The 26,993-nt window shown below is 40.7% G+C and overlaps 1 protein-coding gene across 2 annotated transcripts in view; it reads left to right on the forward strand.

Annotated features, from left to right (window-relative positions):
• dnah5l (dynein, axonemal, heavy chain 5 like) overlaps nucleotides 1-26,993 on the forward strand; it is a 278,602-nt gene that overhangs the window by 201,504 nt on the left and 50,105 nt on the right. For both annotated transcript variants that reach the window (XM_033992608.3, XM_033992607.3), the window contains exons 61-65: nucleotides 13,674-13,892; nucleotides 15,311-15,487; nucleotides 15,955-16,149; nucleotides 19,404-19,559; nucleotides 20,900-21,082. In XM_033992608.3, coding sequence (XP_033848499.1) covers nucleotides 13,674-13,892; nucleotides 15,311-15,487; nucleotides 15,955-16,149; nucleotides 19,404-19,559; nucleotides 20,900-21,082 — 930 coding nt within the window. The remainder of the gene's footprint in view (nucleotides 1-13,673; nucleotides 13,893-15,310; nucleotides 15,488-15,954; nucleotides 16,150-19,403; nucleotides 19,560-20,899; nucleotides 21,083-26,993) is intronic.

Here is a 26,993-nt window from a genome sequence, read left to right on the forward strand (position 1 = left end):
CCCCTTGATAACGCAAACCCAGTTAACCCCTGTTTCAAGTTCTACATTTTAGAATGCCACATCTATTACCTTTCTATTGCTTTGCCTTCCATTTCTTTTTATTTATTGCTTCCTACAAAAGATTCATCATTTTTATTGATTCTTAAATTTCCCCAGGGAGGTTATTTACTAGTGTTTTATGTTGTAGTGTATAAAACCTTATTAGTTCAAATCATGGCCAGGCCTGAAGAGTATAACAACATATCTGATATGACAGATGGATTTATCATGACCAGAAAGTCACATTTGAAATATTAAGGAGGATAAATTTAGTGTTTCCAAAGTAATAACCCATCTATTGGCTTAAATTCTATTTTAAGGACTACATTTGTTGCCTAAAATGAATGATGGGAAATTTGTTTCCTGTTGAACCATGTGAAAGCTGTGTCTTGTACTGAAAGGTAATTGTTATATTTAAAAAAAAAAAGACAGGGATTGGTCTTTATTCTAGTGCATCTATGCGTGCACTTCAGTGTATCTTTCAGCACCAGGACACGTATGCTGTACCGTGTTCACTGCGCACAGTGGGGCAAATGCTGTATATACTGTATTCCTTCCAATTAAAGACGCACTTTTTTAACCACTTTGTGCTTCTCAAAAATAGCCTAAATTCGAGTATAGTATAGTGATGCATGTATTAAAATTGCCAACAAAAGATGTGACTATCCGAGTACACAAACTGCAACGTGACTGACTGCCGAGAAAAGACAACAAAGGCGTCTGCCCGAATACACAAGCAGCAACGTGATACTGCTGAGAAAAGACAAACCAAGCTTCCTGAGGAATTCCAAGAGAAACATGTACAATTTCAGCATTTCAGTCCACCGTATTTTTTGACATGCCAAGCAATGTTCAATGCTGTTGTGGTTGCTGGGTTACATGTTGCCTGATGCCGTGGAGTGTTGTGTCGTGCTTGCTGTTGCCAGGATGTGTGATGCCATAAGTGAGTGGTGGTGTGTGTACGACAGAGACGCCACCTTAAGTATTATACAGTGCGCAGCACAATAAACAAGCTCTGTGGTTAATCTACAACAACACTGTTTCGTATCAATTTTGTACTATACAACAGCATAATTGAGGTTGTATCTTTGTAAATGCATATTTATTTGATGGTAAATTTGGGCTGTGTCTTAAATTCGAGGGCGTCTTAAATTCAAAGGAATACGGTACCTAAATATATGCGCACTTCAAATTTGAATTACCGTATATACTTAAATATATGTGCATTTTACCACATTTACTGAACTGCTGTTCTGTATATGGGTCTCTGCGCCATGCTTGGGTTTCAACCATGTGTTTTATGCAAGAGCAACATTCCAGTGGAGGATAAGCATGATAAGTACAGAACATGTAAAAGAAGCTTTGAGGGCGTGGCTATGGCTTGCTGCTGAAAGGACGCAAAAATCTGCTCTGCTGGTTTAACACTTCTTATCCTTTACAATCCTTCAAGAAAACACGCTATATTCAACTCATTCTGGTCTCTGTCGATATACAACTTGATTATCTAACTAAAAATGCCTAAAAATAGTCAAAAAGAGCTGATTTAATAAATGAGAGCGCGATCGAGACGGAGGCCTGTGATCCACCCTCGCCATTGACTAGCGATCCCGATGGCGATGCCGATGCTATTCAAGGCCGGGACCACCTATCTGGTAAAATACTGAACGAAATTTGTTTAATGAAAGAGGACTTCTCCTTGAAATTGAACGGCTTGTTAGCGGCGGTGGACTCTATTAAAGGGGACATAAGAGACATTTCCGGGAGGCTGACACAGGCCGAAACTCGAATTAGCGATGCTGAAGACAACATAACTACTCTACAATCGAAAACAGGCCGCGTGGATAAAGACCTGACAGCTCTCCTCCTAAAAGTGGACGAATTGGAAAATCGTAATCGACGATCTAACTTAAGACTAATTGGTCTCCCCGAGGGTACGGAGGGCAGGGATGCAGCACTCTTTTTGGAGACATGGCTGCTGGAGGTTCTGGGCTCGGCAAACTTTCCGTCACCTCTGATTATCGAAATAGCGCATAGACTGACAGGACCAAAACCCGCTCCAGATGCTCGCCCAAGAGCTCTCATTATGAAGTTTCTCAACTTCAGAGATAAAGAACGAGTGCTGTACATTGCCAGGAACAAGGGCAGGGTGATGTACGAAAATCATCATGTAATGTTTTTCCCGGACCTGTCGGCAGATCTACATAAACAGCGAAGACAATTCGACGGAATTAAACAAGCTGAGGGCCATGGATATCCGGTACGGATTTATATTCCCTGCGAAGCTACGTGTTACCTTCAATGGCCAGACTCACATTTTTTAATCTCCTTCGGTAGCTGAGGTGTTCCTTAAGAAGATAAAGCGAATAGACGTTTGAAAAATCCTATCGAACTCAATAACGAGGACTCAATATTAAACAAGATACGTTTCTTTCTAGATAAGTACAGTAGTGAGTTATGTCTTTCCCTTTCTCCCCCTTTATTATTTATTATTATTATTCGTAACATGCTGAGAATGTGTTATCTTTTTTTAATATATATTTTCTAAAATCTAGAGGAAGCTACTAGCGGGGCTGGAGGGGGTTATTAGGCTTTTGCTGCATACTGTATAGGGGACGTGTTTGAATTATTTGCATTTTGTTTTGTTTCTTTACAGTAACTGCCAGCAGAGCGGGTATTGCGATACCGAACTGGCGCTTAGGGTTAGACTGCTCCTCAGCAAAGTGGATCAGTTTGCATAGCAGCTTTCCCATGTTTAGTGGGATGGGGGCGGGTCAGATCTATCTGGAGAACAGAAAAAGATCTGTGTGGGTAAAAAGGTCTCGTTTGGGGAGACTGACCGGGAAATGTAATAATAGACGGGGGTTTCAACACTTGGGTGTTTCGTGCATAGTGACCATTCTTTTATTTACTAGTGGACTCGTTTTCAGAACCGTGCGCTTCTTATTGTGCTTAGTAAACAAACTACAACAGAAACTGAGAACTGTGACTCGATCCCAGTTTGGCAAAATCTTGTGCTCCCCATGCATCCACTTCAACGATAAGGTTAATGACTGCTGCATGCAATTTAAAATGCAGTCAGATAGTGTCGGCAAGGTGTGTGCGATCATGGACATACGAAAGGAAGTATACAACCAATACGGTTTTTATCTGCTTATGTCTATGACTTTTAACCTTCAAGATGTAAAATAAGATGATGTCTCTAAATGCAGGGTTTAAAATAACCTCTTGGAACGTGAGGGGCTTAAATAAACTCTCTAAAATAAAACAGGTACTTACCAGGCTTAAACAATTAAACTCTAAGATAGTGTTTTTGCAAGAAACCCATCTAATGCAAGATGAAATAATAAAAATTCGAAAAAGATGGCCAGGACAAGTAATATCGGCATCATATTCTACCCATGCAAGAGGAGTAGTGATTCTTATACATAAATCCGTTCCATTTAAAATACACCACTCATCACCCGATCCGGCTGGTAGATATAGTATTGTTCAAGGGTCATTGCTTTCCCAAAATATTAATTTAGTAAATATATATGGGCCTAATACAGACAACCCCAAATTTTTCAGTAGTTTATTTTTATCTCTCCCATCGCTCCCAGGTCATATTATTATGGGGGGGGGGACTTTAATTGTACTCTGAATCCACTTCTTGATCTTTCTGTAAATTCAAAGGCATCTTACACGCAAAGTAGGAAAATATTACTGGAATCAATTTCGGATCTTAATTTGTGCGAGGTCTGGAGAAAGATTAATCCAACCAAAAAAAAGAGTACTCCTGCTATTCAAGCACGCATCAATCTTATTCTCGAATAGATTATTTTTTAATCTCTAGCGCACTTATTCCCAAAATCTTGGATTGTAAATATGACTGTATTGTTATATCTGATCATGCACCAATTTCACTATCTTATATTGATTCTAAACTGATCGCTGACCCCCCAAAATGGCGTGTGCATTCAGAGTGGTTTAAGGATTCAGACTTTCTAGGATTTGTAGGCGAACAAATTGATATATATTTTGAAATTAACACAACCTAGACCACAGCCTCAGTTAGATGGGAAGCCTTTAAAGCATTTATCAGAGGACAGATCATTAGTTATACTAGTTCTAAAACTAAAGCTTTTAAACTCAAAATGAGTGAATTAGAAAATAAAATTAAAGCTTTGGAAAGGGAGGTTCTTCTGAATAATACTTCAAAAGCTCAAAAAGTTTCCTTGAGAGCACAGTACAACAAACTTTCTATTAACAAAGTAATATCTAGTATGACAAGGCTAAAACAAACGTATTATGATCAGGGAGAAAAGACTGGAAAGCTTCTGGCCTGGCGCATTAAAGCTCTACAGTCTGAAAGAGCAATTAATGCAATAGAATTAGAGAATGACTCTGTGTCAACAGACCCTAAGGAAATTAATAGTACCTTTAAATCCTATTATGAAAGTCTATACAAATCAGAGACTAACAGAGACTCGGTAAACCTGCAAAATTTTCTGGGTAATCTTCAGATTCCATCTATTTCTGAAGATCAGACCTCTAATTTAGATATAGAATTGGAGAAATCTGAAGTAATAAATGCCAAATCTAATATGAAAGGTGGTAAAGCTGCTGGTCCTGATGGTCCCCCAATTGACCTATATAAAATATTTAAGGACAAACTAGTGGATCCTCTCTTAGCCATGTATGAGGAATCATTTGAAAATAAACTGCTCCCTGCTTCTTTGAGATGTACTATGATCACATTAATTCCTAAATCTGGAAAAAATCCATTAATGTGCGGCTTGTATAGACCAGTATCGCTCTTGAACTCGGACACTAAGGTCCTTGCAAAGGTGTTGAGTAGCAGAATGGAATCTTTACTCCCACAATTAATAGACAATGATCAGAATGGGTTTATTCAGGGCCGACAGGGATTTCACAATATTAGAAGAGTAATTAATGTTGTTTATGAAAACGCAGGGGCGCCAGACAAAGCTGTTTTGTCGCTGGACGCAGAAAAAGCCTTCGACAGGGTTGAATGGAGTTACTTATTCCATGCACTTTCACGATTTGGATTTGGCAATAATTTTCTTCAGTTGATACGGGTTCTCTACTCTGACCCTTTGGCAGAAGTTGTAACAAATAATATAATATCCAGCCCATTTCAACTGTCAAGAGGCACCCGCCAGGGGTGTCCACTCTCACCTTTACTTTTTGTCCTAGCGATTGAACTCTTAGCTATTGCCATACGTAATCATCCGAACATAACAGGTATAAAAATAGGTCACTTAGAACACAGTATAGCACTTTATGCTGATGATGTTATTTTTTTCCTGTCAATTTTATCTGATTCTATTGCTGCCCTGTCAGAACTTGTATCTAATTTTGGAAAATTTTCGGGGTATAAAATAAACAAAACTAAATCCTCAATACTATTTTTAAATGAGCAGGAGAGACTCCAACCAAAAATAAAAACTCAATATTTAAACTCCCCAGAGGGCTTTACCTATTTGGGTATAAGAATCACTCCTGAAATAAATAAAATTATTCTAGCCAACTATAATCCCCTCATTTCATCAATAACTAAATCACTAGACAAATGGTCTGACATGCCTATCTCCCTGATTGGTTGCATAAATATAATTAAGATGAGCATCCTTCCCAAATTTCTATACCTTTTCCAATCTATTCCCCTCTCTCCCCCTCCACTCTTTTTCTCCAAAATGAAAAGCCTATTAGTAAATTTTATTTGGAATAAAAAGCGTTCTAGGCTCCGCTTAACTATTATATTTGCCATATGACGGGGGGGGCTACAACTCCCTAATTTACAGTGGTATTACTGGGCAGCACAGTTGAGAGCTGCTATGTGCTGGTTTTCACGTAATGAACCTCTGCCCTGGGTATCAATTGAAATGCACTCTGTTTCAAACATGCCTCTATATATGTACCTCTACTCAGCCAATGTTAAGAAACTGAAAAAACAAACCTCGAACCCTTTTGTCAGGACCACAATCAGTGTTTGGCATGAGGTACAGAAATATATGGGTGAAGAGTCACAGCTGTCACGTTTCACTCCAATCTGGAGGAATGATGATTTTACACCCGGAAAATCTGATTCAGGATTTAAACTTTGGGCCAATAAGGGGATTGAAAAAATTGCTGACTTGTTTAAGAATGATTTTCTAATGTCCTTTGAAGAGCTAATAGACAAATTTGAAATCCCACGCAAACATTTCTTTAAATATCTACAACTCCGTAGTTTTGTTTACTCTAGACAGAGCCACTCCCTTCTCCAGCCTGCATTGTCAACTTTGGAGACCGCCGCCTCTGGTCAGGGACATGGGAGGGGGCAGGTTTCTAAGCTATATAACATACTGGTCGCTAAATCGGACGAGTCCTCAGAGTCCAGACGAATTGCTTGGAGTGAGGACTTATCTGTAGACATTTCCATAATGGAGTGGAGTGAGATCTGTTCTAAAGCCCAATCCCAAACGATTAATACTCAATATAAACTGCTGCAATACAATTGGATTATGAGGACATATATTACCCCTTCCAAACTCCATCAATTTAATTCAGATATTCCTGATAGCTGTGTGAAATGCGGGCTGGAGAGGGGCACTTTAGTCCATTGTTTGTGGGCTTCTTGTCCTGATATTCAGAGGTTCTGGTGTGAGGTTATTGATTATTTATCTCAAATGATTTCTAAGAGGCTGCCTTTTACCTCTAAACTCTGTATACTGGGTGCTTACCCTGAGGGCTGTAATCTGACTCCCAATGAGAGGAAAATGATTGACCTATGTTTACTCCACGCCAGGCGAATGATTGCCTTGCATTGGAGGGATACGAATAGACCAAGAGTGGGCCGATGGTTAAAGGAACTGTCCTTATGTCTTGCAATGGAAAAATTAACATACATAATAAAGGGGAAATGAGGATGCTTTCAGGATATCTGGGAACCTTTTATACAATTTTTGAGTTGCGGAAATTATGCTGATCCTTTGAGTGAGTAGAGACACATATTACTAGCTATTTATAGAGATCCTGATGTCTGTGTGTTATATTATTCATGTATTGCATTACTTGTTTACTAACTAGAAGCCTGCTAATGTCATGACAGTAGGGCCTGTATGATCGCACATAACAGTTGATTTGGAAAAGAAAGGATACTAAGTAGGGTACTTTGGATTGCCCTTCGGTCTAAACGGTCTGAACAGTCTGAATAATGCATGAGTCACTATATAAGAAGTTTTATTTTCCTTGTAACCCTTTTTTTTTTTTTTTTTTTTTTTCTTTTGGGAGGGTTATATGTTTGTGTGTGTGGGTATGTATGTGTGTATGTATGCATGTGTATATATATATATATATATATATATATGTGTATATGTACGTGTGTATGTATGTGTATATATGTATGTATATATATATATATATATATATATATATATACTTTTTTTTATATGTATAATTTTACTATTTTATTTCACTTTGACTGTTATTACAGTATTGCTATTCTGATATTTAAGTACTATCATTTATAACCTTATGTATCTCAATGTTAATGTTATGTGTGTGTGTGTGTGTGTGTGTATGTATATATATATATATATATATATATATATATATATATATATATATAAATATATTTCGTTCTGTTTGAGTTGTTTAAAAGCAAAAATTTAACAAACACAAGTTTAAAAAAAAAAAAAAAAAGAAGCTTTGAGATACCGCGATTTTCCTGTCTCGTGTGCCCCGTTTTTCATGCAGATGATGGAAAGCAGACATGCCCGGTAGTCGAAGAAGCATGCTGTGTACCTTACACCGGCACTGTAGCCTGTCGCTCCACGTCCTCTATGGGCATAGACCAGGTTCTTAGCCAAATGAATAAACTCTATACATTCACTAGTAATACCCTCTAGTCAAAAGAGGGAATGTCTAGATTCCATTTCTGGTGGCTAGGGCACCTGCAGGGCTGCAGTTGCCCTGTGACATGGAGGGGGCATCGCAAGAGACAACGACATCAGATTCCGCATCCTCAGATGGGGAGGGGGCAAACACTGCTGCACTGTACTGGCTGAATTTTTGCAGGAGGTGCAGTCCTCCTGGGGCCACCCGGCAACCGCCCTTGCTGTCTCCCGAGCGATTGGCAGCCTTTATGGGGTGCACGATGTGGAGAAGCTGGACCTTGCCCACTTCCCGCCTGTTGAGTCTTCCATTGCTTCGCTGGTCCAGATGCCCAATCTGGCATTGCTTTCTCATGCTAACAAGCAATGTCACGTCACCAAAGTGCTGCTTAAGAAAGGCTATGAGGCTTCTAGTAGCATACTAGTCTACATTACTGCAGTCATTGTCAGCGGACCATTGGCCATCATCCAAGCGGTTGGACGAGCTGCGCCTGGCAATGACCATCTGCTCCAGCTGTTTTAGTACAGCAGGCAAGCTTTGGGCAGGAACATCACAGTGCTGGTGGCTGCCCAGAGGCAACTCTGGTTCTCTCATGCCTGTGTCCTTAATTGGACAAAGCATCTTTGCTTGTTGCACCACTTACACCAGGGCACACGTTTGGAACCGCTGTGGATGAGATGCTGCAGTATTCTCACCTGACACAGGAGTCCTCTAAGGATCTGGCTTGCCTTCTTCCTAAACAGAGGACCCTAGCTCATAAGCTTCTAGCGACGCACTGGTGGCCTAGGCACCCACAGACCCTGAAGCCGGCACATTCTGCCACTGCTTCCACGAAGAAAACTGCGTCAAACCCTTTTCCGGCCCCTCAACATGTGGGGCAAGGCAACAAGCACCATCCGACGCCCAAACAAGGAAAAGGGGCCCTGCTCTTGGCGACCCAACAACCCTAGGACTTTGCTGCTACAGATCCATTTAGATTGCTAGCGATCATGCACCACAGATGCCTGGGTGCTCACCACCATTCAGACCATTCACTCTATACAGTTCCAGCACAGTCTCCCCCATTTCGGGGCGTGACCACAACAATGGTCATGAATCCACAAGATGCTATCTTAGTGTCTCAGGAGGTGTCAGCCCTCTCACAAAAAAGCAGGCCATCGCCATTGTACACCCTCTCACAAGAGGGAGGGTTTTTACTCCATATGCTGACAACGCAAAAGCTGTTGCAGGCAGTGAGGCCAAATGACTGGTTCACCATGGTGGACCTCAAGGATGCCTATTTCCACATCCCCATAAAACCCGGCCACAGCAATTACTTGCGGTTTTCTTTCCAGTCACCCACACAGGCAGTGTTATACACGGAGCTGGTCACTGGTCACCTGCAATAACTGGGACTCTCAGTGAACCACCACAAAAGCTGTCTGACACCTTCCAAGACAGCCATTTATCTTGGTGTGTATTTGGACTCCAGGCTAAGATCGCTGCTCTGTCGGACGACAGAGTCCAGAGGCTAACTGCCTGCTTGGTCCAAGGCTCTGCTTTATGCCTTCCCACCGCTGGCATTGCTACCGCTGTGCCTGGAGAAAATCAGAGAAGAACAGACTCGGGTGCTCCTGGTAGCCCCGAATTGGCCCAGGAGAGCCTGGTTCTCAGCACTGCCAGCCTTGGGAACTGCCTGATTGTCACAACCTGCTCAGCCAGGCACAGGGGACCCTGTGGCTTCCCGACTCAGCAAGTCTGTAGTTTGGCCCCTGAGCGGCTGCAACTAAGCCAACTCGGTTTCTCGGATGAGGTTATTGCAACCCTCCAGAATGCCACTTCTACGCATTTCCTGTACGGGTTTAAATGAGGAGTTTTCCAGACTTGGTGTCTGTCTCGTGGTCTGGACCTCACTTGCCCCATTGCAGCCGTACTGCAATTTTTGCAAGACATTTTAACAAGGGGAAATCTCCCTTTACTCTCAAGGTCTACCTGGCAGCTATTTCAGCTTGCCATATTAAAATAGAATGTTTCCCCAGGAGCTCACTTCCTGGCAGGATCGTTTTTGAAGGGAGCTCAGAGGTTGTGTCCTCCTAGGAAGGACCTTGTCCCTCGCTGGCGAATGAATGTGGTTCTTAATGCGCTTACAAAACCACCATTCGTGCCCCTGCATTTAGCAGAGCTGAAATATTTATTTTAAGGTCATTTATTTTGCAGGCGGTTTTCTCACTAGCAAGCACCTCCATGAAGTGAGTAGGTGAAATGCAAGCATTTCCCATTGCCAAAGCCTGCCTATTTTTCACGGAGGCCAAGAGTAAGGTCACGCTCCGAACTAACCTTGCTTTCCTCCCTAAAATTTTTTCTGCTTTTCATGTCAACCAGTCAGTGGAGTTGGAGGCTTTTCATCCACCACCTTTCCAATCTGACGGGGAGAGGAAGCTCCAAATGCTCTGCCCAGTTATGGCATTAGCGTACTATGTTGACCTGACTTTGGTGTCAAACAGAGAAGATTGTTATCTGCTATGGGTCTAAGTTCCACTGACAAGCCCTGTGTAAAGCGGCTGTCGAAGTGGATTGTGGACACTGTCTGGATTGCCTATGATCTAGCCAACCTGCCCCCACCAGAGAAGGTCATTGGCCATTCCACAAGAGGCCTTGCAACCTCTTGGGTATTATGTCGCTGACATATGCAGTGCTGCAGTATGGGCAACCCCCCATACTTTCACAAGGTTCTATAGACTGAATGCCATAGATCACCACAACCCTTGTTTTGGGACCACAGTGCTAAGGGCAGCCACTCCGTCTACCCTTTGACATACATATACCATAATGTGGGTTTACCCTATACTTTTTCTCTAGTTACTATACACTAAACCGTGGATTTTTATATGAGAGTGCTAAGGGCAGCTATTCATTCTTTACAGAATGGCACACTGAGATTCGGGTTCTCCTATATAACAAGGGCTTCTGATTTTTGGTTTTAACTGATAAAAAACAAATAAAACACCCCTGATACAAAACAAAAAATAAAATGAAATCGGTGTATAGCCAATAAACACTGGAAAACAGCAGGAAAACACTGGAAAAAATTACTCAATTCATGTTGACTTTACCCCTTTCCCAGTAAAAAAAAAACAAAAACCTATTACAAAAATAGCTAAAATTAAGCACCAAAAAATGAAATTAATAAAAACTGTAAAAAAAGAAGCCCTGTATATAATCTAATGGTTTTAGGAATGTGTGGCGGAGTGTCCTGCCCTTTTGTTTATTTTTTTATTATGATTTGTTTATTACGGCGAAAGCCGATTTTTGTTATTTGTTATTTTGTGTTTAAAAACCTCGTGAGGATGCGTGACTGATCAGCTAGTGATTTATTTAACTAGCTGACAGTCACGCAGCCTTACTAAACTCATGCAGACTGTGGCTGAGGGGTAATACGACAATTAACAGCTAGTTAGCCCCTCGGCCAGAATATAAGAACCTGCAGCTGTCCGCACTGGGGGGAGAGAGTGTCAGAGGAGAGATGTAAGTCTGTAGGAGTACAAAGAGAATTAACAATTGCTATATACGTGCTGGCTAAAAACCAGCACGATACTTGTTAGTTTCGGTTTGTTTGGCCAACGCGCCGTTTTGTTTTGTGGTGTTTGTTTGTTTGTTTCTTTAAATCTTTTTGTTTGTTTTGGTTTATTTATTTAATAAAAACGCTGAGCGCCATTGTGTTCAGCTTCACCCGCCCATTCATTGTTTCTGTTACTTCCTGGTCTGTGACGTCACCTCACATGCCACTCAACAGCAGCGCTTGGTCACAGAATGTAATGAACTGCATACCGTTGTTTGTTAAGATGATTTCTGCTTTAGATCTGTTCAATACCCCCCTCTCTCTCTGCAGGGGTAAAAACAAACATACTGCATTTTAAAAATGTATTTGTTGATAAAAATAAAATAGCATAAAATACTATATTTAAAAAAGTTCTGCCCATACAAATGCTATTTAAATTTAAATTATACTTAAATGATGATTTTTACAGTAGTTTAATCCCTCCATTACGGCGTCATTTATATATGAATGATGATGTGTTGGTTTAACGGTTTTTAAACAACCATTGGTTGCTTACTAAATGACTGACATCTCCAAAGGCTTCAACAACCAATCAGGAATTGTTTTATTTAGTTGTCGCCAATACAAGTTTTAAAACAAAAGTAACGTTAGATAGACGGAAAGCTAGACGAGTGATTTTCAGTTTTACGGGAGATTTGGCGATCACAAGTACAAAGCTTAACAGAAATCATACTAAATTGTCCAAACTGTTCATAAACCTAAACAGAAAATAACAAAATATTAACTGTAGTGAAATATTTATAGGAGAAACTTCAGGGATGACTCCCCAGTCAAAATGCATTTCATTAAGCCCAAAGGTAATAAAAATACTTTTCAGTATCTAAAGTTTCAATTCCTGTATACCATTCAAAGCGCAGGCTTTGCCGGAGAGCACACTGAATTGCTTTACATAACTAAGAAAGCTTATCGACCCGAAAGAAAAGTATTTTTTCACACTGATTCTAGTAAGGAATCTGAAGTAGACAAGCCTGTGCACCCATCAAACCATTCATTTGGTGTAACATCAAAACCATACACTATATTTATAAAATTATTTCTCATCCTTGTTCCTGAGGGTTGTGACTACCACTGATAATTTTACATTTTTTAGGAAGGAGATCACTAAATTATACTTATGAGTAATTTGAAAACGTATTTTTACATTTCACAAGATCCAGTTTTTTACATAACCTCACGCAATTTTGTACTATAACTAAACCGTGCCAAGCAAGTCTTTATGAACAACAGAGATCTCCTGAATGTAACCCTGGCAAGATTCTGGCAAGTTATTGTTATTGTATTTCTTGCTCTTATTTTATTACTTGTATTGTAACACTTGAAATGTATTTGCTTACGATTGTAAGTCGCCCTGGATAAGGGCGTCTGCTAAGAAATAAATAATAATAATATAAATTCTTTGACCAAACAGAAAAAAATAAGCAATACAAAGGATTTTTTTTTTATATAACACTGTTTATTCAACATTTTAAATTATTGCCATTTGCAGGTGACTCATAAAATGATAGTGCTTTATAGTTTAGTAGTTTTACAAGCAAGGTTATAAAAAAATACTGACGCTACTACAAAGTAAAAAATGCAGCCCTTTGCAATAAATAACGAAGACCTTTGCAAAGCAAAGAAAGATATTTTTTTCATCCTTTTACACTTTTGTTTTTCATGTTTGGTTATCGGATAGCTGATTGCTTTAAGCTTTGACTTCTCTGTTCCTTAGCAATAAGATGCAATTCACTGTGCACTATCATGGTGTGGCAAAGTGGTTGCTGATTATGTATAGGTGCAGAGGTGATGCAGTGCAGGAATAAACAGACAGACAGTATCCCTAAAAGAAAACTACATGTAAACCAGAGTTACCCAAAAGATGCAACCAAAATAGTGTGAAAAAAGGTTAGACTTTATTTTTGCATGTAAACCACAGCATAGCGTGTTCTGATTCAGTGTGTACAGTAACTTAACCAAGATAACATCAATAGTTCCTATTGATGCCACTGTAGCAGACACTTTTAAATGTATTTTTGTATCTCTGAACTATGTCCTCTTTAGACCCTCCCCCCATACAAAATACTGTAAAGTGCAAAATACATATCACTGAACCCTGTGGTCGAAACATGATATCAAATATTTAAAATGATTTACAATATTTCTTTGATTACACTTTTAGGCAAATCTAGCCCTGCAAGAAGCCCGTCTCATAGTTGCTCAGACAGAGCTGAACAACGCGCAGCAGCAGCTTGACGAGAAGCAGCGGGAGCTTGACGAGGTGCAGGCCATGTACGACACGGCCATGAGAGAGAAGCAGACCTTGCTGGATGACGCCGATGCCTGCCGCAGAAAGATGAACAATGCCACTGCCCTCATCGAGGGTCTAGGTGGAGAGAAGGTAAGCAGGAAGATGAACAATGCCACTGCCCTCATCGAGGGTCTAGGTGGAGAGAAGGTAAGCAGGAAGATGAACAATGCCACTGCCCTCATCGAGGGCTCGGGGGAGAGAAAGTAAGCAGGAAGATGAACAATGCCACTGCCCTCATCGAGGGCTCGGGGGAGAGAAAGTAAGCAGGAAGATGAACAATGCCACTGCCCTCATCGAGGGCTCGGGGGAGAGAAAGTAAGCAGGGAGTTGAACAATGCCACTGCCCTCATCGAGGGCTCAGGGGAGAGAAAGTAAGCAGGAAGATGAACAATGCCACTGCCCTCATCGAGGGTCTAGGGGGAGAGAATGTAAGCAGGAAGATGAACAATGCCACTGCCCTCATCGAGTTTAAAATTGCAACTTTATAATTATTTAAAGAGTACATTATTAAAAAAGCTATAGAATGCCCTCAAATCTTATAAATCCACCTGACAATTCCACTATGCCATTTAAAAATATAATTAAAATAAGCAGCAGTTTCACAATGAAGCACAACACATTTTTTGACAAGCGACATCAATATTAGGAGGCAGTGTGGTCCAGTGGTTAAAGTCCAGGGCTTGTAACCAGAAGATCACAGATTCAAATCCCACCTCTTCCACTGACTGACTCACTGTGTGACCCTGAGCAAGTCACTTAACTTCCTTGTGCTCAGTCCTGTGGATGAGATGTTAAATCAATTTCCTGTTGTACGTGACTGCATATAATGCACAGTTCACAGCTTACATCTGTAAAGCACTTTGTGACGGTGGTCCAGTATGAAAGGCGCTGTATAATGATAAAGATATTATTATTAGTATTATTAGTATTATTATTATTATTATTATTATTATTATTATTATTATTATTATTATTATTATTATTATTATTATTATTGTAACGACCCTGGCGATGGCGGCATCCGGGACATTGTGTTTGTCTTGTTTGTTATGTTTCGTTTAATGTTCTGTGTATTGTACGGGGCATGTCTTTAGTGTGTGTATGGGTGTGCATGCGTTAGTGTGGGTGTGTGCGTGTACTGGGTGGGTCCCCCGGAGGCTATAAGTAGGAGGGGGGATAGCCATGAGCGGGAGAGCGTGTGTGGACTTGGATGGAGAAGGAACTGTGAGGGACAGAGGGAAAGGTGAAAAGAGCACCTAACTGCAAAACAGTGAGATAATGGAGGAGTGTATGAGAAGAAAGTGAGTGAAAGTGTAGTGAGGGAGAGAATTAGTTTTTAGATTTATTTTGGCGTGAACCCCGGCCCAAACAGGGATTCGCTGTTCATTGGTTTCATTTTAGTTAACAATTTAAAAAGCCTATTTCGAATCCCATCTGGTCTCCCCGAGTCAGTTTCACTTCCATAGCACAGAACGCTACAATATATATTTATGCATTCTTTCTTATAGATCCGATGGACAGAAAGCAGCAAACACTTCCAGAATCAGATCAATCGGCTGGTGGGGGATGTGCTGCTGGCCACTGGATTCCTTTCCTACTCAGGGCCCTTCAACCAGGAGTACAGGAACCTCTTACTGCAGCTGTGGAAGAAAGAGATGAGCACCTACAAGATCCCCTACAGCGATGTAAGGAACTGCATATCCATTGTCATTATTGTAGATGTTCTGGCTGTGAAAACATGGTCACCATGGAGACTTTTGTTCTAGTTGTCATTTCAGAGTTGTACCTAGGCACCCTAAGTGAGCCAGAGATTGAATGCTGCCATCTACAACATTTCCCTGTTTTATGGAGGGGATTTTATATGGTATTAGTATAGTTCTTAAAAGAACTGACTGTGTCAGGGTCCTGATTTAGCACATTCTTCTGGACCACAGGCTAAAAGTATGCCTTAGGATAACTTAGACCTAATGTTGTGAGTTGTGCCCTCCATAGCACTAATCAAAATGCTTCTGAAAAGCTTAATTTCCTACAAAGACCTTGCCAAATGAGCATTCATGTTGAGGTATAGCCTGATATGCATCTATGTTTATGCCAAGATCTTTAAAAGGCTTAAGTTATAGCTTGAAACAAATTCGAATTATCTGTCCTGAAGGAGCTGAATCTCATCAGCATGCTGGTCGACAATGCTACCATCGGTGAGTGGAACCTCCAGGGGCTCCCAAACGATGACCTCTCCATTCAGAATGGCATCATTGTGACCAAAGCCTCCCGATACCCCCTCCTCATCGATCCTCAGGGCCAAGGCAAGATTTGGATTAAAAATAGAGAAAAGAACAATGAACTCCAGGTAAAGACAGGGAGTGTGACTCTCTTGCTTTCAATTAAGCCTGTTTCTCTCTTTCTTATTCATGTCACACTCTGCAACTGTATAGTGGTTGCAGACATTTCCTGTGACAATCAAAACATCTTTTGTATCTAGTAAATAGTGAATGTCTAGCTGACATTTTAGGGCTTATTTAACTCTATGGTAAACTTGCCTGGTGTTCTATGCAGTAGTAATGTATGTTTATAACGTTAGGTGATTGTAATGTGTTTGTTCAACAAATCAATTTTCAAATGTTGATTGTATACATTTATGTTCACATACCTTCAGCTACCTTAAAGTAATTGTTTGACACACAAACGTATCCCTTATGAATATTTGTTTCTTTGTGGAAACTGCCAAAATGGACCTGCACTGTAACTACATTATTTTTTTACATTATGGATAACAAAAAAATTCTATGGACATTTCCAATGTAACAGAAAGAACAGAATGTACTGTATACATTATGTAGCTTAGATTGATCTGATGCTGTACGGATTCATTATTTAAATTACCTTCAAATTAGTCAACGAATTTTAGAATATTCTTGTAAATAATTTTGTGTTGTGAGCTGTTTGTGAAATCATGTGTAATTAGGCCAGAATGCAATGCGCACACAGCCCAAGACTAATAGTGTAATTTTACCATGATGTACTGTAGGCTTTATCTATTTTGAAGTATACAATCTCGAACATATCTACTGCAGACTTTAATTGTATTTTACAATATAGAAAACCCTAGTTTGACTTGGATTTTAGATAGGTTGCATCTATTGAGTTTTGAAAAGTTACATGATCAGGTTACGTCAACGTAATGAAAAACTGTTCAGCCATGTGAAAAAAATAACCCCCTAAATCTTTTTTTGTTTGACAAGATGAATACATAAGAAATAACCCACAACAGGATGTGCTGTAAGACAATTCTTACTGCACGCCCTGGTGCTTTGTGATGCACAAGGCTGCAGGCCGTCCCTTCAACCACCCAGGAAGTGCGATAACAATGGTCTTACCACACACCCTGGAGTGGGTTATTTCACTTATAAAATGGGTACATTTAAAAAAAAAAAAAAATTACACAAACTAGCTTTTTTTAAAAAAAAAAAATAGTCCCTGAATACTTATATTTTGTACTTTTTTATTTGCCATAAACATTACATTGAACATTCCCATTTTTATAGTAACATTTTCGAGATAAAATGGCATTTGGGAATTGAAAGCAGACTGATTTCCCACATCTTTGAGAGGATTCACGGAACAGCTAAACACTGCACTGGCACTTGACATCAAGGGAGGAGCTTCCAAGTGTTTTTGTGTGTGTGTAGGAAATGATCCTACTCAGGTTTTGCGGTGTTCAGGGAAAGCTGACCAATAATTTCAGAGGCTGTTTTCACATCGATGGCCGGTAATCGACATAATTTCCCTAGATTGTAAACCAGCATTAGATGATATGTGGAGTAAACGATTTCCGTGTCAGTTTGCGGAGTGCCGCAGCCCTTCCCGTCCGCGGCAACCACAATAGAATTCTATGCCGAACCCGACTGTTTAAAAGCCCAACACTTGTGTCAGAAGAGAGCAGGAGAGATTTTAATTTTATTTTAAATGTTTCTGAAATCGGAGGGTAGTGGTGAGATGTATCTGTTGTGTCTATAATTTAAACATTGCATACTCACTATTCAGTTTTATAAGGCGATATTTAGTTTAATAAGTAGGTGCTGCTGCTGCATATATATTACATGCTAAGTGAGGCTTGCATGGTGATTTCTCGGATGGCTTTTGAATAAAGTGTTACTGCTACTGCTTACCTCGGCGTTTTCTTTGTTCTGTTCCCTGACTAAATACCACAGTATATTTGCCATTTTTACTGCAATTCTTAGTGACAGAGATGAAAAAAACATTGTTTGTTGGGTGATTTACATGCTGTTTCAGTTGTATGCTGACATTTTTACCTACAGAAACACTGTTTAGATAATTGTTACTATTAAGGTGTAGTAATATTAATAGATCAGGTAAGTAAGTTGGTCTATGACAGGGCTTCTCAAACTCGGTCCTGGGGACCCCCTGTGGCTGCTGGTTTTCATTCCAACCGAGCTCTTGAACAGTTGCATATTTCAAGTTAGCTATACCATTTGATAAGTAACTTGAACTGCAACGGTTTAAGAGCTGAAAACAAGTAAAAATGTCTTATTAAACAAATTATTAATTCAATTAAGGGTATAGTTAAGTAATTGTGAGCTCAGTTGGAATGAAAACCAGCAGCCACAGGGGGTCCCCAGGACCGAGTTTCAGAACCCCTGGTCTATGATGTTCTTACCTCAACGTCATGTGATCGTGTTAAGCCAATCACAGCACTTCATTTATCCAAGCCATTTTATAACATACAATACATGCTGCTAATTTTAAAAACAAACATACAGTAAGGTACGTCACAGTTAAAACACACCTATCATAGCTGGTTATTTCTTCTTAACCATCTACAGTAGAAAAGAAGGTTACTTAAGAGCAAATAAATACATAAATCAAGTTAAAACTGAATTTGACTTAATTGTAACATATATCTACCAATTAAATCTAAACAAGCAAGAAAATCAATAGATTAGAGCAAAGCCACCTGCTTTATTATGATAGTCAGTGAATCCATTGTTCAACTTGAAGCTTTCAATACATTAAGATAGATGGCACAGAGCCTTGCTGCCTGATTCATTATGAAGTCAGGCAGGGAATCCTTTGATAAAAGATTATCACTTCCAGGTTCACCTTGCCTTGAGTTTTGTTATACAGTAGGCTGTTCCCATACATCTGGTGAACCGGCTGTTATTGATTTTTGTGTCTGAAAAGGCATCCGGGGAGCGCTGTCCAGCGAAGTGTGCAGCAAGTTTAATTCAAAACTTAACAAGAAGTCTTTTCCAAGAGTGAGCAGAGTTAAGCACATCTCTTGGAATGACCCTTCTGTCCATATTTTAAAACATGTCTCTATGTGCCTGTTGCTATCTCTAGTCTAAGTTTAAGCATATAACTGCCTTACCCTAGTGCAGAGTCCTTTACTCCAGAATTGTCTGGTGTTCCAAATTCCATTATTTAAAAGTACCATCCAGACCAAAATACAGCGACCTGCTCCCTTCCTGAAAAATATAACCATGACATCTCACTTTGTTTGAAATCTCTTCATTAGTTTCTTAAACATTTCAGAATATCTCACCCTGACATAAATCACCATCTGTTTGCTCTTGTGTGTTGCAGGTAACCTCATTAAACCACAAGTATTTTAGGAGCCACCTGGAAGACTGCTTGTCCTTGGGAAGACCTTTACTGATAGAGGATGTTGGGGAGGAATTGGACCCAGCTCTGGATAATATTTTGGAGAAAAACTTTATTAAATCTGGTTCAACTTACAAAGTAAGAATTGGATGAATTACAGTATCATGCCATGTTTCTTGTAATATAATGGCAGTACCAGACACATAGATTTCTGTTGGTAATACTATGTAACATTAATATGTGTGTGTTAATGGCATTTAACTACACATTTTATTTAAAAATATCATTATTTAATTGCAGTATGTATTATTAAAGCCTTACATGGCAACCCTATTGGCTAATACATTGTCACACGACAAAGTTACACAAGTTTATTTTTTTTTCTAAGAAAAAAACAAGCACTGATGTTCTAAAGTTTAAATTTTGTAAGACCAGACATTTTTTTAGAGCTTCTTCACACACCTTTGTTGTTTCTTGTTAGTTATGTAACAGTGCTAGCTTGATTTTACAAAATGATGCTACTGTACACAAGGGTAAATGCTTGGTCAAAATAGCCCACAGCCTTACCTATTTTACTTATTCAGACTTTATGACCTATCTACTGCGATGTGACATCATGTTTTAAGGGGTAAGATTTTTGGTTGCAAGTGTAACAGGCATTGACCCTGCATCCTGGAAGACAGTGTCTTAACCCACTGTGCAATCCGTAATGACAATGCATCCCACAACACTGAACCCTGTCTTAACCCACTGTGCAATCCGTAATGACAATGCATCACACAACACTGAACCCTGTCTTAACCCACTGTGCAATCCGTAATGACAGTATATCACACAACACTGAACCCTGTCTTAACCAACTGTGCAATCCATAATGACAATGCATCACACAACACTGAACCCTGTATTAACCCACTGTGCAATCCGTAATGACAGTATATCACACAACACTGAACCCTGTCTTAACCCACTGTGCAATCCATAATGACAGTATATCACACAACACTGAACCCTGTCTTAACCAACTGTGCAATCCATAATGACAATGCATCGCACAACACTGAACCCTGTCTTAACCCACTGTGCAATCCATAATGACAATGCATCACACAACACTGCCCATTACACTCACAAGAAAAGCAACAGTTTATTAAAAACCTGAAGTACAGCCAATATAGTTGTGATTTTAAAGACAAGAGACATGGAGATTATTAATTCAAGAAGATAAACAGATGTCATGCATAATTACATGGAAAATAGTGAAGCTGCAGTATATTAGAAAGACTACATGAAAGGAATTAACAGACTGTGTGCTGTGTGAGATTTTTGCCATCTTAATTCTTAACAGGCCAGTTGGATTATCATTATCACTACATGTGGAACTGATTTTGCTCTTCATTTTATACTTCAGGTTTTTTTAAAATTGTATTCTTTCAGCCATCCACCCTCCTTGATTACAATCTTGTTGTTGTCAATAGGTAAAAGTGGGTGACAAAGAGGTTGATGTCATGAAGGGGTTCACACTCTATATAACCACCAAACTAGCTAACCCAGCTTATACTCCAGAGATTAGTGCCAGAACAGCCGTCATCGACTTCACCGTGACAATGAAGGGGCTTGAAGACCAGCTACTGGGACGTGTCATCCTCACTGAGAAACAAGTGAGTCTCTCAGTATTGTATTTTTGTATTGCTTTGTAACACACTGCAAAAAAATAGCTCTGCAGCAATGCAACACATGGTCACCCACATCTTGGTACAATATATTTGAAAAATACAACACAGTGCAACATCAGCCACAGTATGGCATAATACATTTGTAAATGACAATAAACTGATACAAATAAAAATGTGCTTAAGAAACAGAACATGCTCTACATTTTCTATGACATAGTAAATGCCTAGACTGTCAAATGTAGATAGGGTTGTAGCTTAAGTTTAAGATCAGTTTTCCAATATCAAGGGTCATTTACCCTTCATACATACAGTATTATGCTCTACTGCTAATCCAGTTGCACTGCAAAAAATGGTTTTCTTAAAAGTAGAAAAAAATCTTGAAATAAGAATTAATTTTATAAGAACATAAAAGTTGGAGCCACATAAGAAAATGTCTAAGAAAAAAATAAGAAAACATATCTTACTAGTTAAGAAAACTATTCTCATTATCTTTCTTAAAACTATATATTCACCTTTGAGAGGCCAAAATTGCTACTGGGACACAAAATGATCAAATCCCTCAATGAAAGTCTTAGAATGCTTTGTCGTGTCCTTTATATCTATTTTATCTCCAAATACATGCATCTGTATGAAGGAGAAGCAGGAGGGTAAGTTAGTAAGAAAACGTAGTGAACGGCAACAACGCCAAGGGAGGCACGGGTCCAGTCTGGCCTCTCTAAGCTTGCAAGTAGCTTCCCACCAACAGCCATAAGAATTGAAGTGGAATTAAAAATTAACACTGGGTGGGTGCTTGAATTTAGCATTGAGATTGTCATCATCCTGAAACAGTAAAAAAATAAAAATATAATTATAATAATAATGTGCTTAGCTGAAACATTATTGGAATTTAGTGTTTTTTTTCACCAGTTATCCAAATAAAGATAAAGCACAGAATGCTAGAAAGTTCATTATTGCATAATAAATGCTGAGGTGCAGTAGTGATTTTGCTGCAGATTTTTGCAATGAAAAAACAATAAAACATGTCTAATTAATAATCAAATAACTGAATAAATGTAGGTTTTATGTATATTTATAGAAATAATACCTGTGCAGAAGGTGGAAGATGGTTTTAAAATGTGCTTATAAATCTCCTTAACTCATAATTAAGACAGATTTCCAGTCTCGTACCACGTCTCTCACCATGTATTAATGCTTGTAGTATTTGACAGAATGAACGGACATATTAGAATTAGCATTAGCCTTGACTGCGGAATTGGCTGTCATGATCCGAGTATTGGAGGAAAGCTGGAGCGCTGGAAGCTTTGGAGGAAGTTTCTTGCTTCTGAAAGATATTTTTACGTGAGAATCCAGGCGAGAGCGAGAAGGCGCGATGTGAATGTTCTGCCTTGGGAATAATGCCAATTGCGAAATTGAAGTGAGGAGATAACGGGTTGCGTTTAGAGATTTTGATACTTTGCAGTTGTTAATGAACTGACAAATGCGTTCCATGATTGTTGAGTGGGAGGCTGGTTTCGGATTTGAAAGTGTCCTGGGTGGTTCTGAGGAATTCTAGTCGGGTGGTTTATCTTGAGGGTGGGACGCCTACTGAAGAAAAGAGGGATCACAGATTGAAGATTGCTTGAGTGAGGGGCTCCAAAGGTGGGGATATAAGGAGAAAGTTGTCTTCTGCTGCTTTGATGGATTTAATAGCGTCAGAAGCTGTAATGTAACGAAGGGAGAATTGATCGTGGGGAATTAGGGTGTTGAGCCTGTAACTGCCTCTCGGGGCGGAAAGATCAATGATTAGGTACATTCCCCGATATTTTGCGGGTCGCTATTGCGATGGGGCTAATTCTGAAGACGGGGAACAGAGCTGGGAAGGAGCCGGCCATGAATTCGTGTCCATCTCAACTTGGATTAGAGACTCTGTGATTCTGGGTTCGGAGGAAGCAGAACGAAGGTTTTTGCCTATGAATGGGACAGAGGGAGATTATGAAGGGGGCCAACCAATGCTTTAAAAGTAGGGCAAGTCTGTGACTGCGAGGCAGTGAAGCGCTTGTGTGGGTCTATGACCGCGGGGCGGTGCAGAGCATATGTGTGTATCTGTGACTGCGGGGCGGTGCAGAATGTATGTGTGTCTGTGACCGCGGGGCGTTGTGGAGCGTATGTGTGTCTGTGACCGCAGGGCGTTGTGGAGCGTATGTGTGTCTGTGACCGCGGGGCGTTGTGGAGCGTATGTGTGTCTGTGACCGCAGGGCGTTGTGGAGCGTATGTGTGTCTGTGACCGCGGGGCGTTGTGGAGCGTATGTGTGTCTGTGACCGCGGGGCGTTGTGGAGCGTATGTGTGTCTGTGACCGCGGGGCGGTGCGGAGTGTATGTGTGTCTGCGACCTCGGGGCGGTGCTGAGCGTATGTGTGTCTCGTGTATGGAACTTGGTTTTTTCTATTACTTGCCTTTGGATCAATGGGGAGAGGGCATGATGTCGGATGGTGGCTGCTGATTGAGAGCCTGAAGCAGATGCTGTAACCAGGTTGTACTCTGGAATGCTGATAGATGGGGGCAGGGCCGGAGCTGCCTGGGATGGGGTGAGCAATGGAGCCGCTGAAACAGAAGATGTAATGAAAGAGGGGCGGAGATTGGCACATGAGAGGCTGAAGGAGGAACTGCAATGGTGCTGGAGTGATTGTCTAAGCCATCTAAATGAGTGTTTATTGCTGACAAAGCGTTGCTGGTGCTGCTGAGTGAGCAGGGGCAGGGCGCGAGTGAAAAATTGGACTTTGCCGGGGGAAAATCGAAATTATGAAAATATCTTTAGTTCAGTAGCAGTGAAAATTATTATTATTATTATTATTATTATTATTATTATTATTATTATTATTATTATTATTATTTATTTCTTAGCAGACGCCCTTGTCCAGGGCGACTTACAATCATAAGCAAATACATTTCAAGTGTTACAATACAAGTAATACAATAAGAGCAAGAAATACAATAACTTTTGTTCAAGTGTGACAAACCGCAATTCAATAATACAGCAGATAATAGTGATAGTTACATCAGGATATGATTAAATAGTGATAGTTACATCAGGATATGATTAAATACAAAATACTACAGGTTAAACACTTGGCAGATTACAGTATTCTGAAGTACAGGATTAAATGCAGTAAAATAGGGGACAGATAAGAGCAAAATAAAGCACATTTAAATGAAGGGTGATAGTGTCCCAGGATACAAACAGAGGAGTTCTACAGGTGCTGTTTGAAGAGGTGAGTCTTAAGGAGGCGCCGGAATGTGGTCAGGGACTGGGCAGTCCTGACATCTGTAGGAAGGTCATTCCACCACTGCGGAGCAAGGGTGGAGAAGGAGCGGGCTCTGGAGGCAGGGGAGCGTAGCGGAGGTAGAGCCAGTCTTCTAGTGCAGGCGGAGCGGAGAGGTCGAGTTGGGGTGTAGGGAGAGATGAGGGTCTGGAGGTAGCTGGGTGCAGTCTGGTCAAGGCATCTGTAGGCTAGTACAAGAGTCTTGAACTGGATGCGAGCGGTGATCGGGAGCCAGTGGAGCGAGCGGAGTAGTGGAGTAGCGTGGGCGAAGCGAGGCAGAGAGAACACCAGGCGGGCAGCAGAGTTCTGGATGAGCTGGAGCGGACGGGTGGTGGATGCAGGGAGGCCAGCCAGGAGGGAGTTGCAGTAGTCTAGGCGGGAGAGTACCAGGGCCTGGACCAGGAGCTGGGTAGCATAGTTGGTGAGGAAGGGTCGGATTCTTCGGATGTTGCTCAGGAAGAATCGGCAAGTGCGTGCCAGAGTGGAGATGTGCTGGGAATAAGAGAGGCAGGGGTCCAGGGTGACTCCAAGGTTCTTAGCGGAGGAAGAGGGAGAGAGTGTGGTAGATTCCAGAGGAACAGAGATAGAGAGATCAGAGGAGGGGGAGGAGGAGGGAAAGAAAACTGGAAGTATACCGGATGGGAAAGTCCAGTACAATAGCAGTGTGAAGCCTGTTTCCAAAAATTAAACTTGACAGAAACAACAACTCAGCCATTTCTTAGTACTTGCAAGCAGTCTAAATTAGAACTGTACTTGAAAATGTTCCCTTTTCAGAAAACTAAAATGAAATGAGCTTGGAAAATAGCTTTGAGAATCTATGTGGTGGCTGGACTTGATTTCTGACTACAGGCGCTTGCTGTGGACCATTGAGGGCGGCTGATGCCCAGTTGTAGGTGGGAGCGTCAGCTGTGGGGACCAGAAGTCCTGAACCTGAAGAGACGGCGGCCATGATTGGAGTGGCGAATACTGGCTTGAAGTAATGGAGAAGCAATCTGTTTGTCCATATCATTGAGCCGTGTATTAATTGAGGCAATTGAGACAATGATGGGGTAAATGAGGAACTTCATGTCCTCGAAAATGTTGTTATGAAGCTGGAGGATGAGTTTGGGTGCATCTCCTGGTTGCTGCACTGCTGTGCTGAGAGGAGGCGACGACCATGACTGGAGAAGGAGGGGCTGCTGCAGCCTGTCCTGGGACTCTGTGTGAGCGAGTTTGCGGAAGCGCGTTTGTGAGAAGGAGGCAATGTGGATGTAGCAGTTTTAAAGGTACAATTTATTATTGAGCAACGCCATAGGCTCGCTTCCAGCCGGGATGTTGATATTGTTGTCGTGCAGGATTTTTAAGATTTTGGCAAGTGGCTGATCCTTATAAAATAGCTGCTCTGGAGGCTGAGCCTGCTGGCGGGGGCCTTTTGATCTCCATGGTGCCGGGGCAGCAGATCAGGTTGCTGGGTAGAGCTCTGCATTAGAAGTAGACGGTCCATCAGAGAAATGAATGAGATAGAGGAATGAATGAGATATTTTGAGGAGAATCCGGCAGGGTTTCCTGCAACATATGCAAAAAAGCAAACGCAAGAGAGAGAACAAACATTGTGATGTGGCTTAAATAGGTAGATAGCTTTGATAGGCAGGAGAAAAATAGGAGGAGAGGAGCCCTAGCTCCCGCCCCCAAACCCCACTTTAAAGTGACATCACAAAAATAACCAGGACATCAGCTATTATGGTTAGGGCCCGGTGAAAATCACGATTTCACGGGCTGCGCAGAAATTGTGAAATTAGCCCAATACCGCAATTTTTACAATATCCTTAAGAAATAAAAAAAAAAAATTCAAAATTATTTGTATTTCATTTGTTTAAATCACATTAACGAAACTGTACAGCTCTGATATGTGCGTGTAATATTCGCCATGCACACAGTGCTGTGCAGTGATTATGTCATGTCACTATATGCAATTTAAGCGGGAAATTAAAATACTACACACTGTAAACAAGAAACTGGATGTCTCCTAAAAAGGCTAATCCAGAGCAGTACTGCAATTGCTTTACTTGCAAAGAAACAAAAAAAGGTTACTTCCATATTCCAAAAGTCTACTTATTAAATTTTGACCTGACAGAGGCGTTTGCGCAAATATCCCTTTTGAAAAACTAGACAACCGAAAGTTACGGAAATTCTTCAGACAGAGTGTAGCAAATGGTGGGTGATTCCTTCATCAGCCCAGCTGAGATGTGAACACTTACCTAAAGCTGCCGAGTATCACAAGCAGGAGATTATGGAATTGGTAAAACAGTATGGTTGCTTGTCAGTGGTCACACTGACGAGTCGACTGATGCACATGATCGGTATGGGTTACTGTGGCAATGTGCCCCGTCCCTGTGTGCATTTGTGTGTTGCGTGTGTAAATGTTGGTGTATAGTCATTGGTACACAGGATATAAACGGGTCTGTGTTTCACGTGTATTTAAAAAGTGTAGATTTATATTTAGGCACGAGGAGGGCACAAATCACTTCACGTGCTGGTTAAATGTAATATGTGAGCACGGGGTTGCACGTAATTAATTCACGTGCTGGGATTCAAGTGAATAATTAATTAGTAATTGA

This window comes from Acipenser ruthenus, chromosome 3 (genome assembly GCF_902713425.1).
Source record: "Acipenser ruthenus chromosome 3, fAciRut3.2 maternal haplotype, whole genome shotgun sequence".
Classification (NCBI taxonomy): Eukaryota; Metazoa; Chordata; class Actinopteri; order Acipenseriformes; family Acipenseridae; genus Acipenser; species Acipenser ruthenus.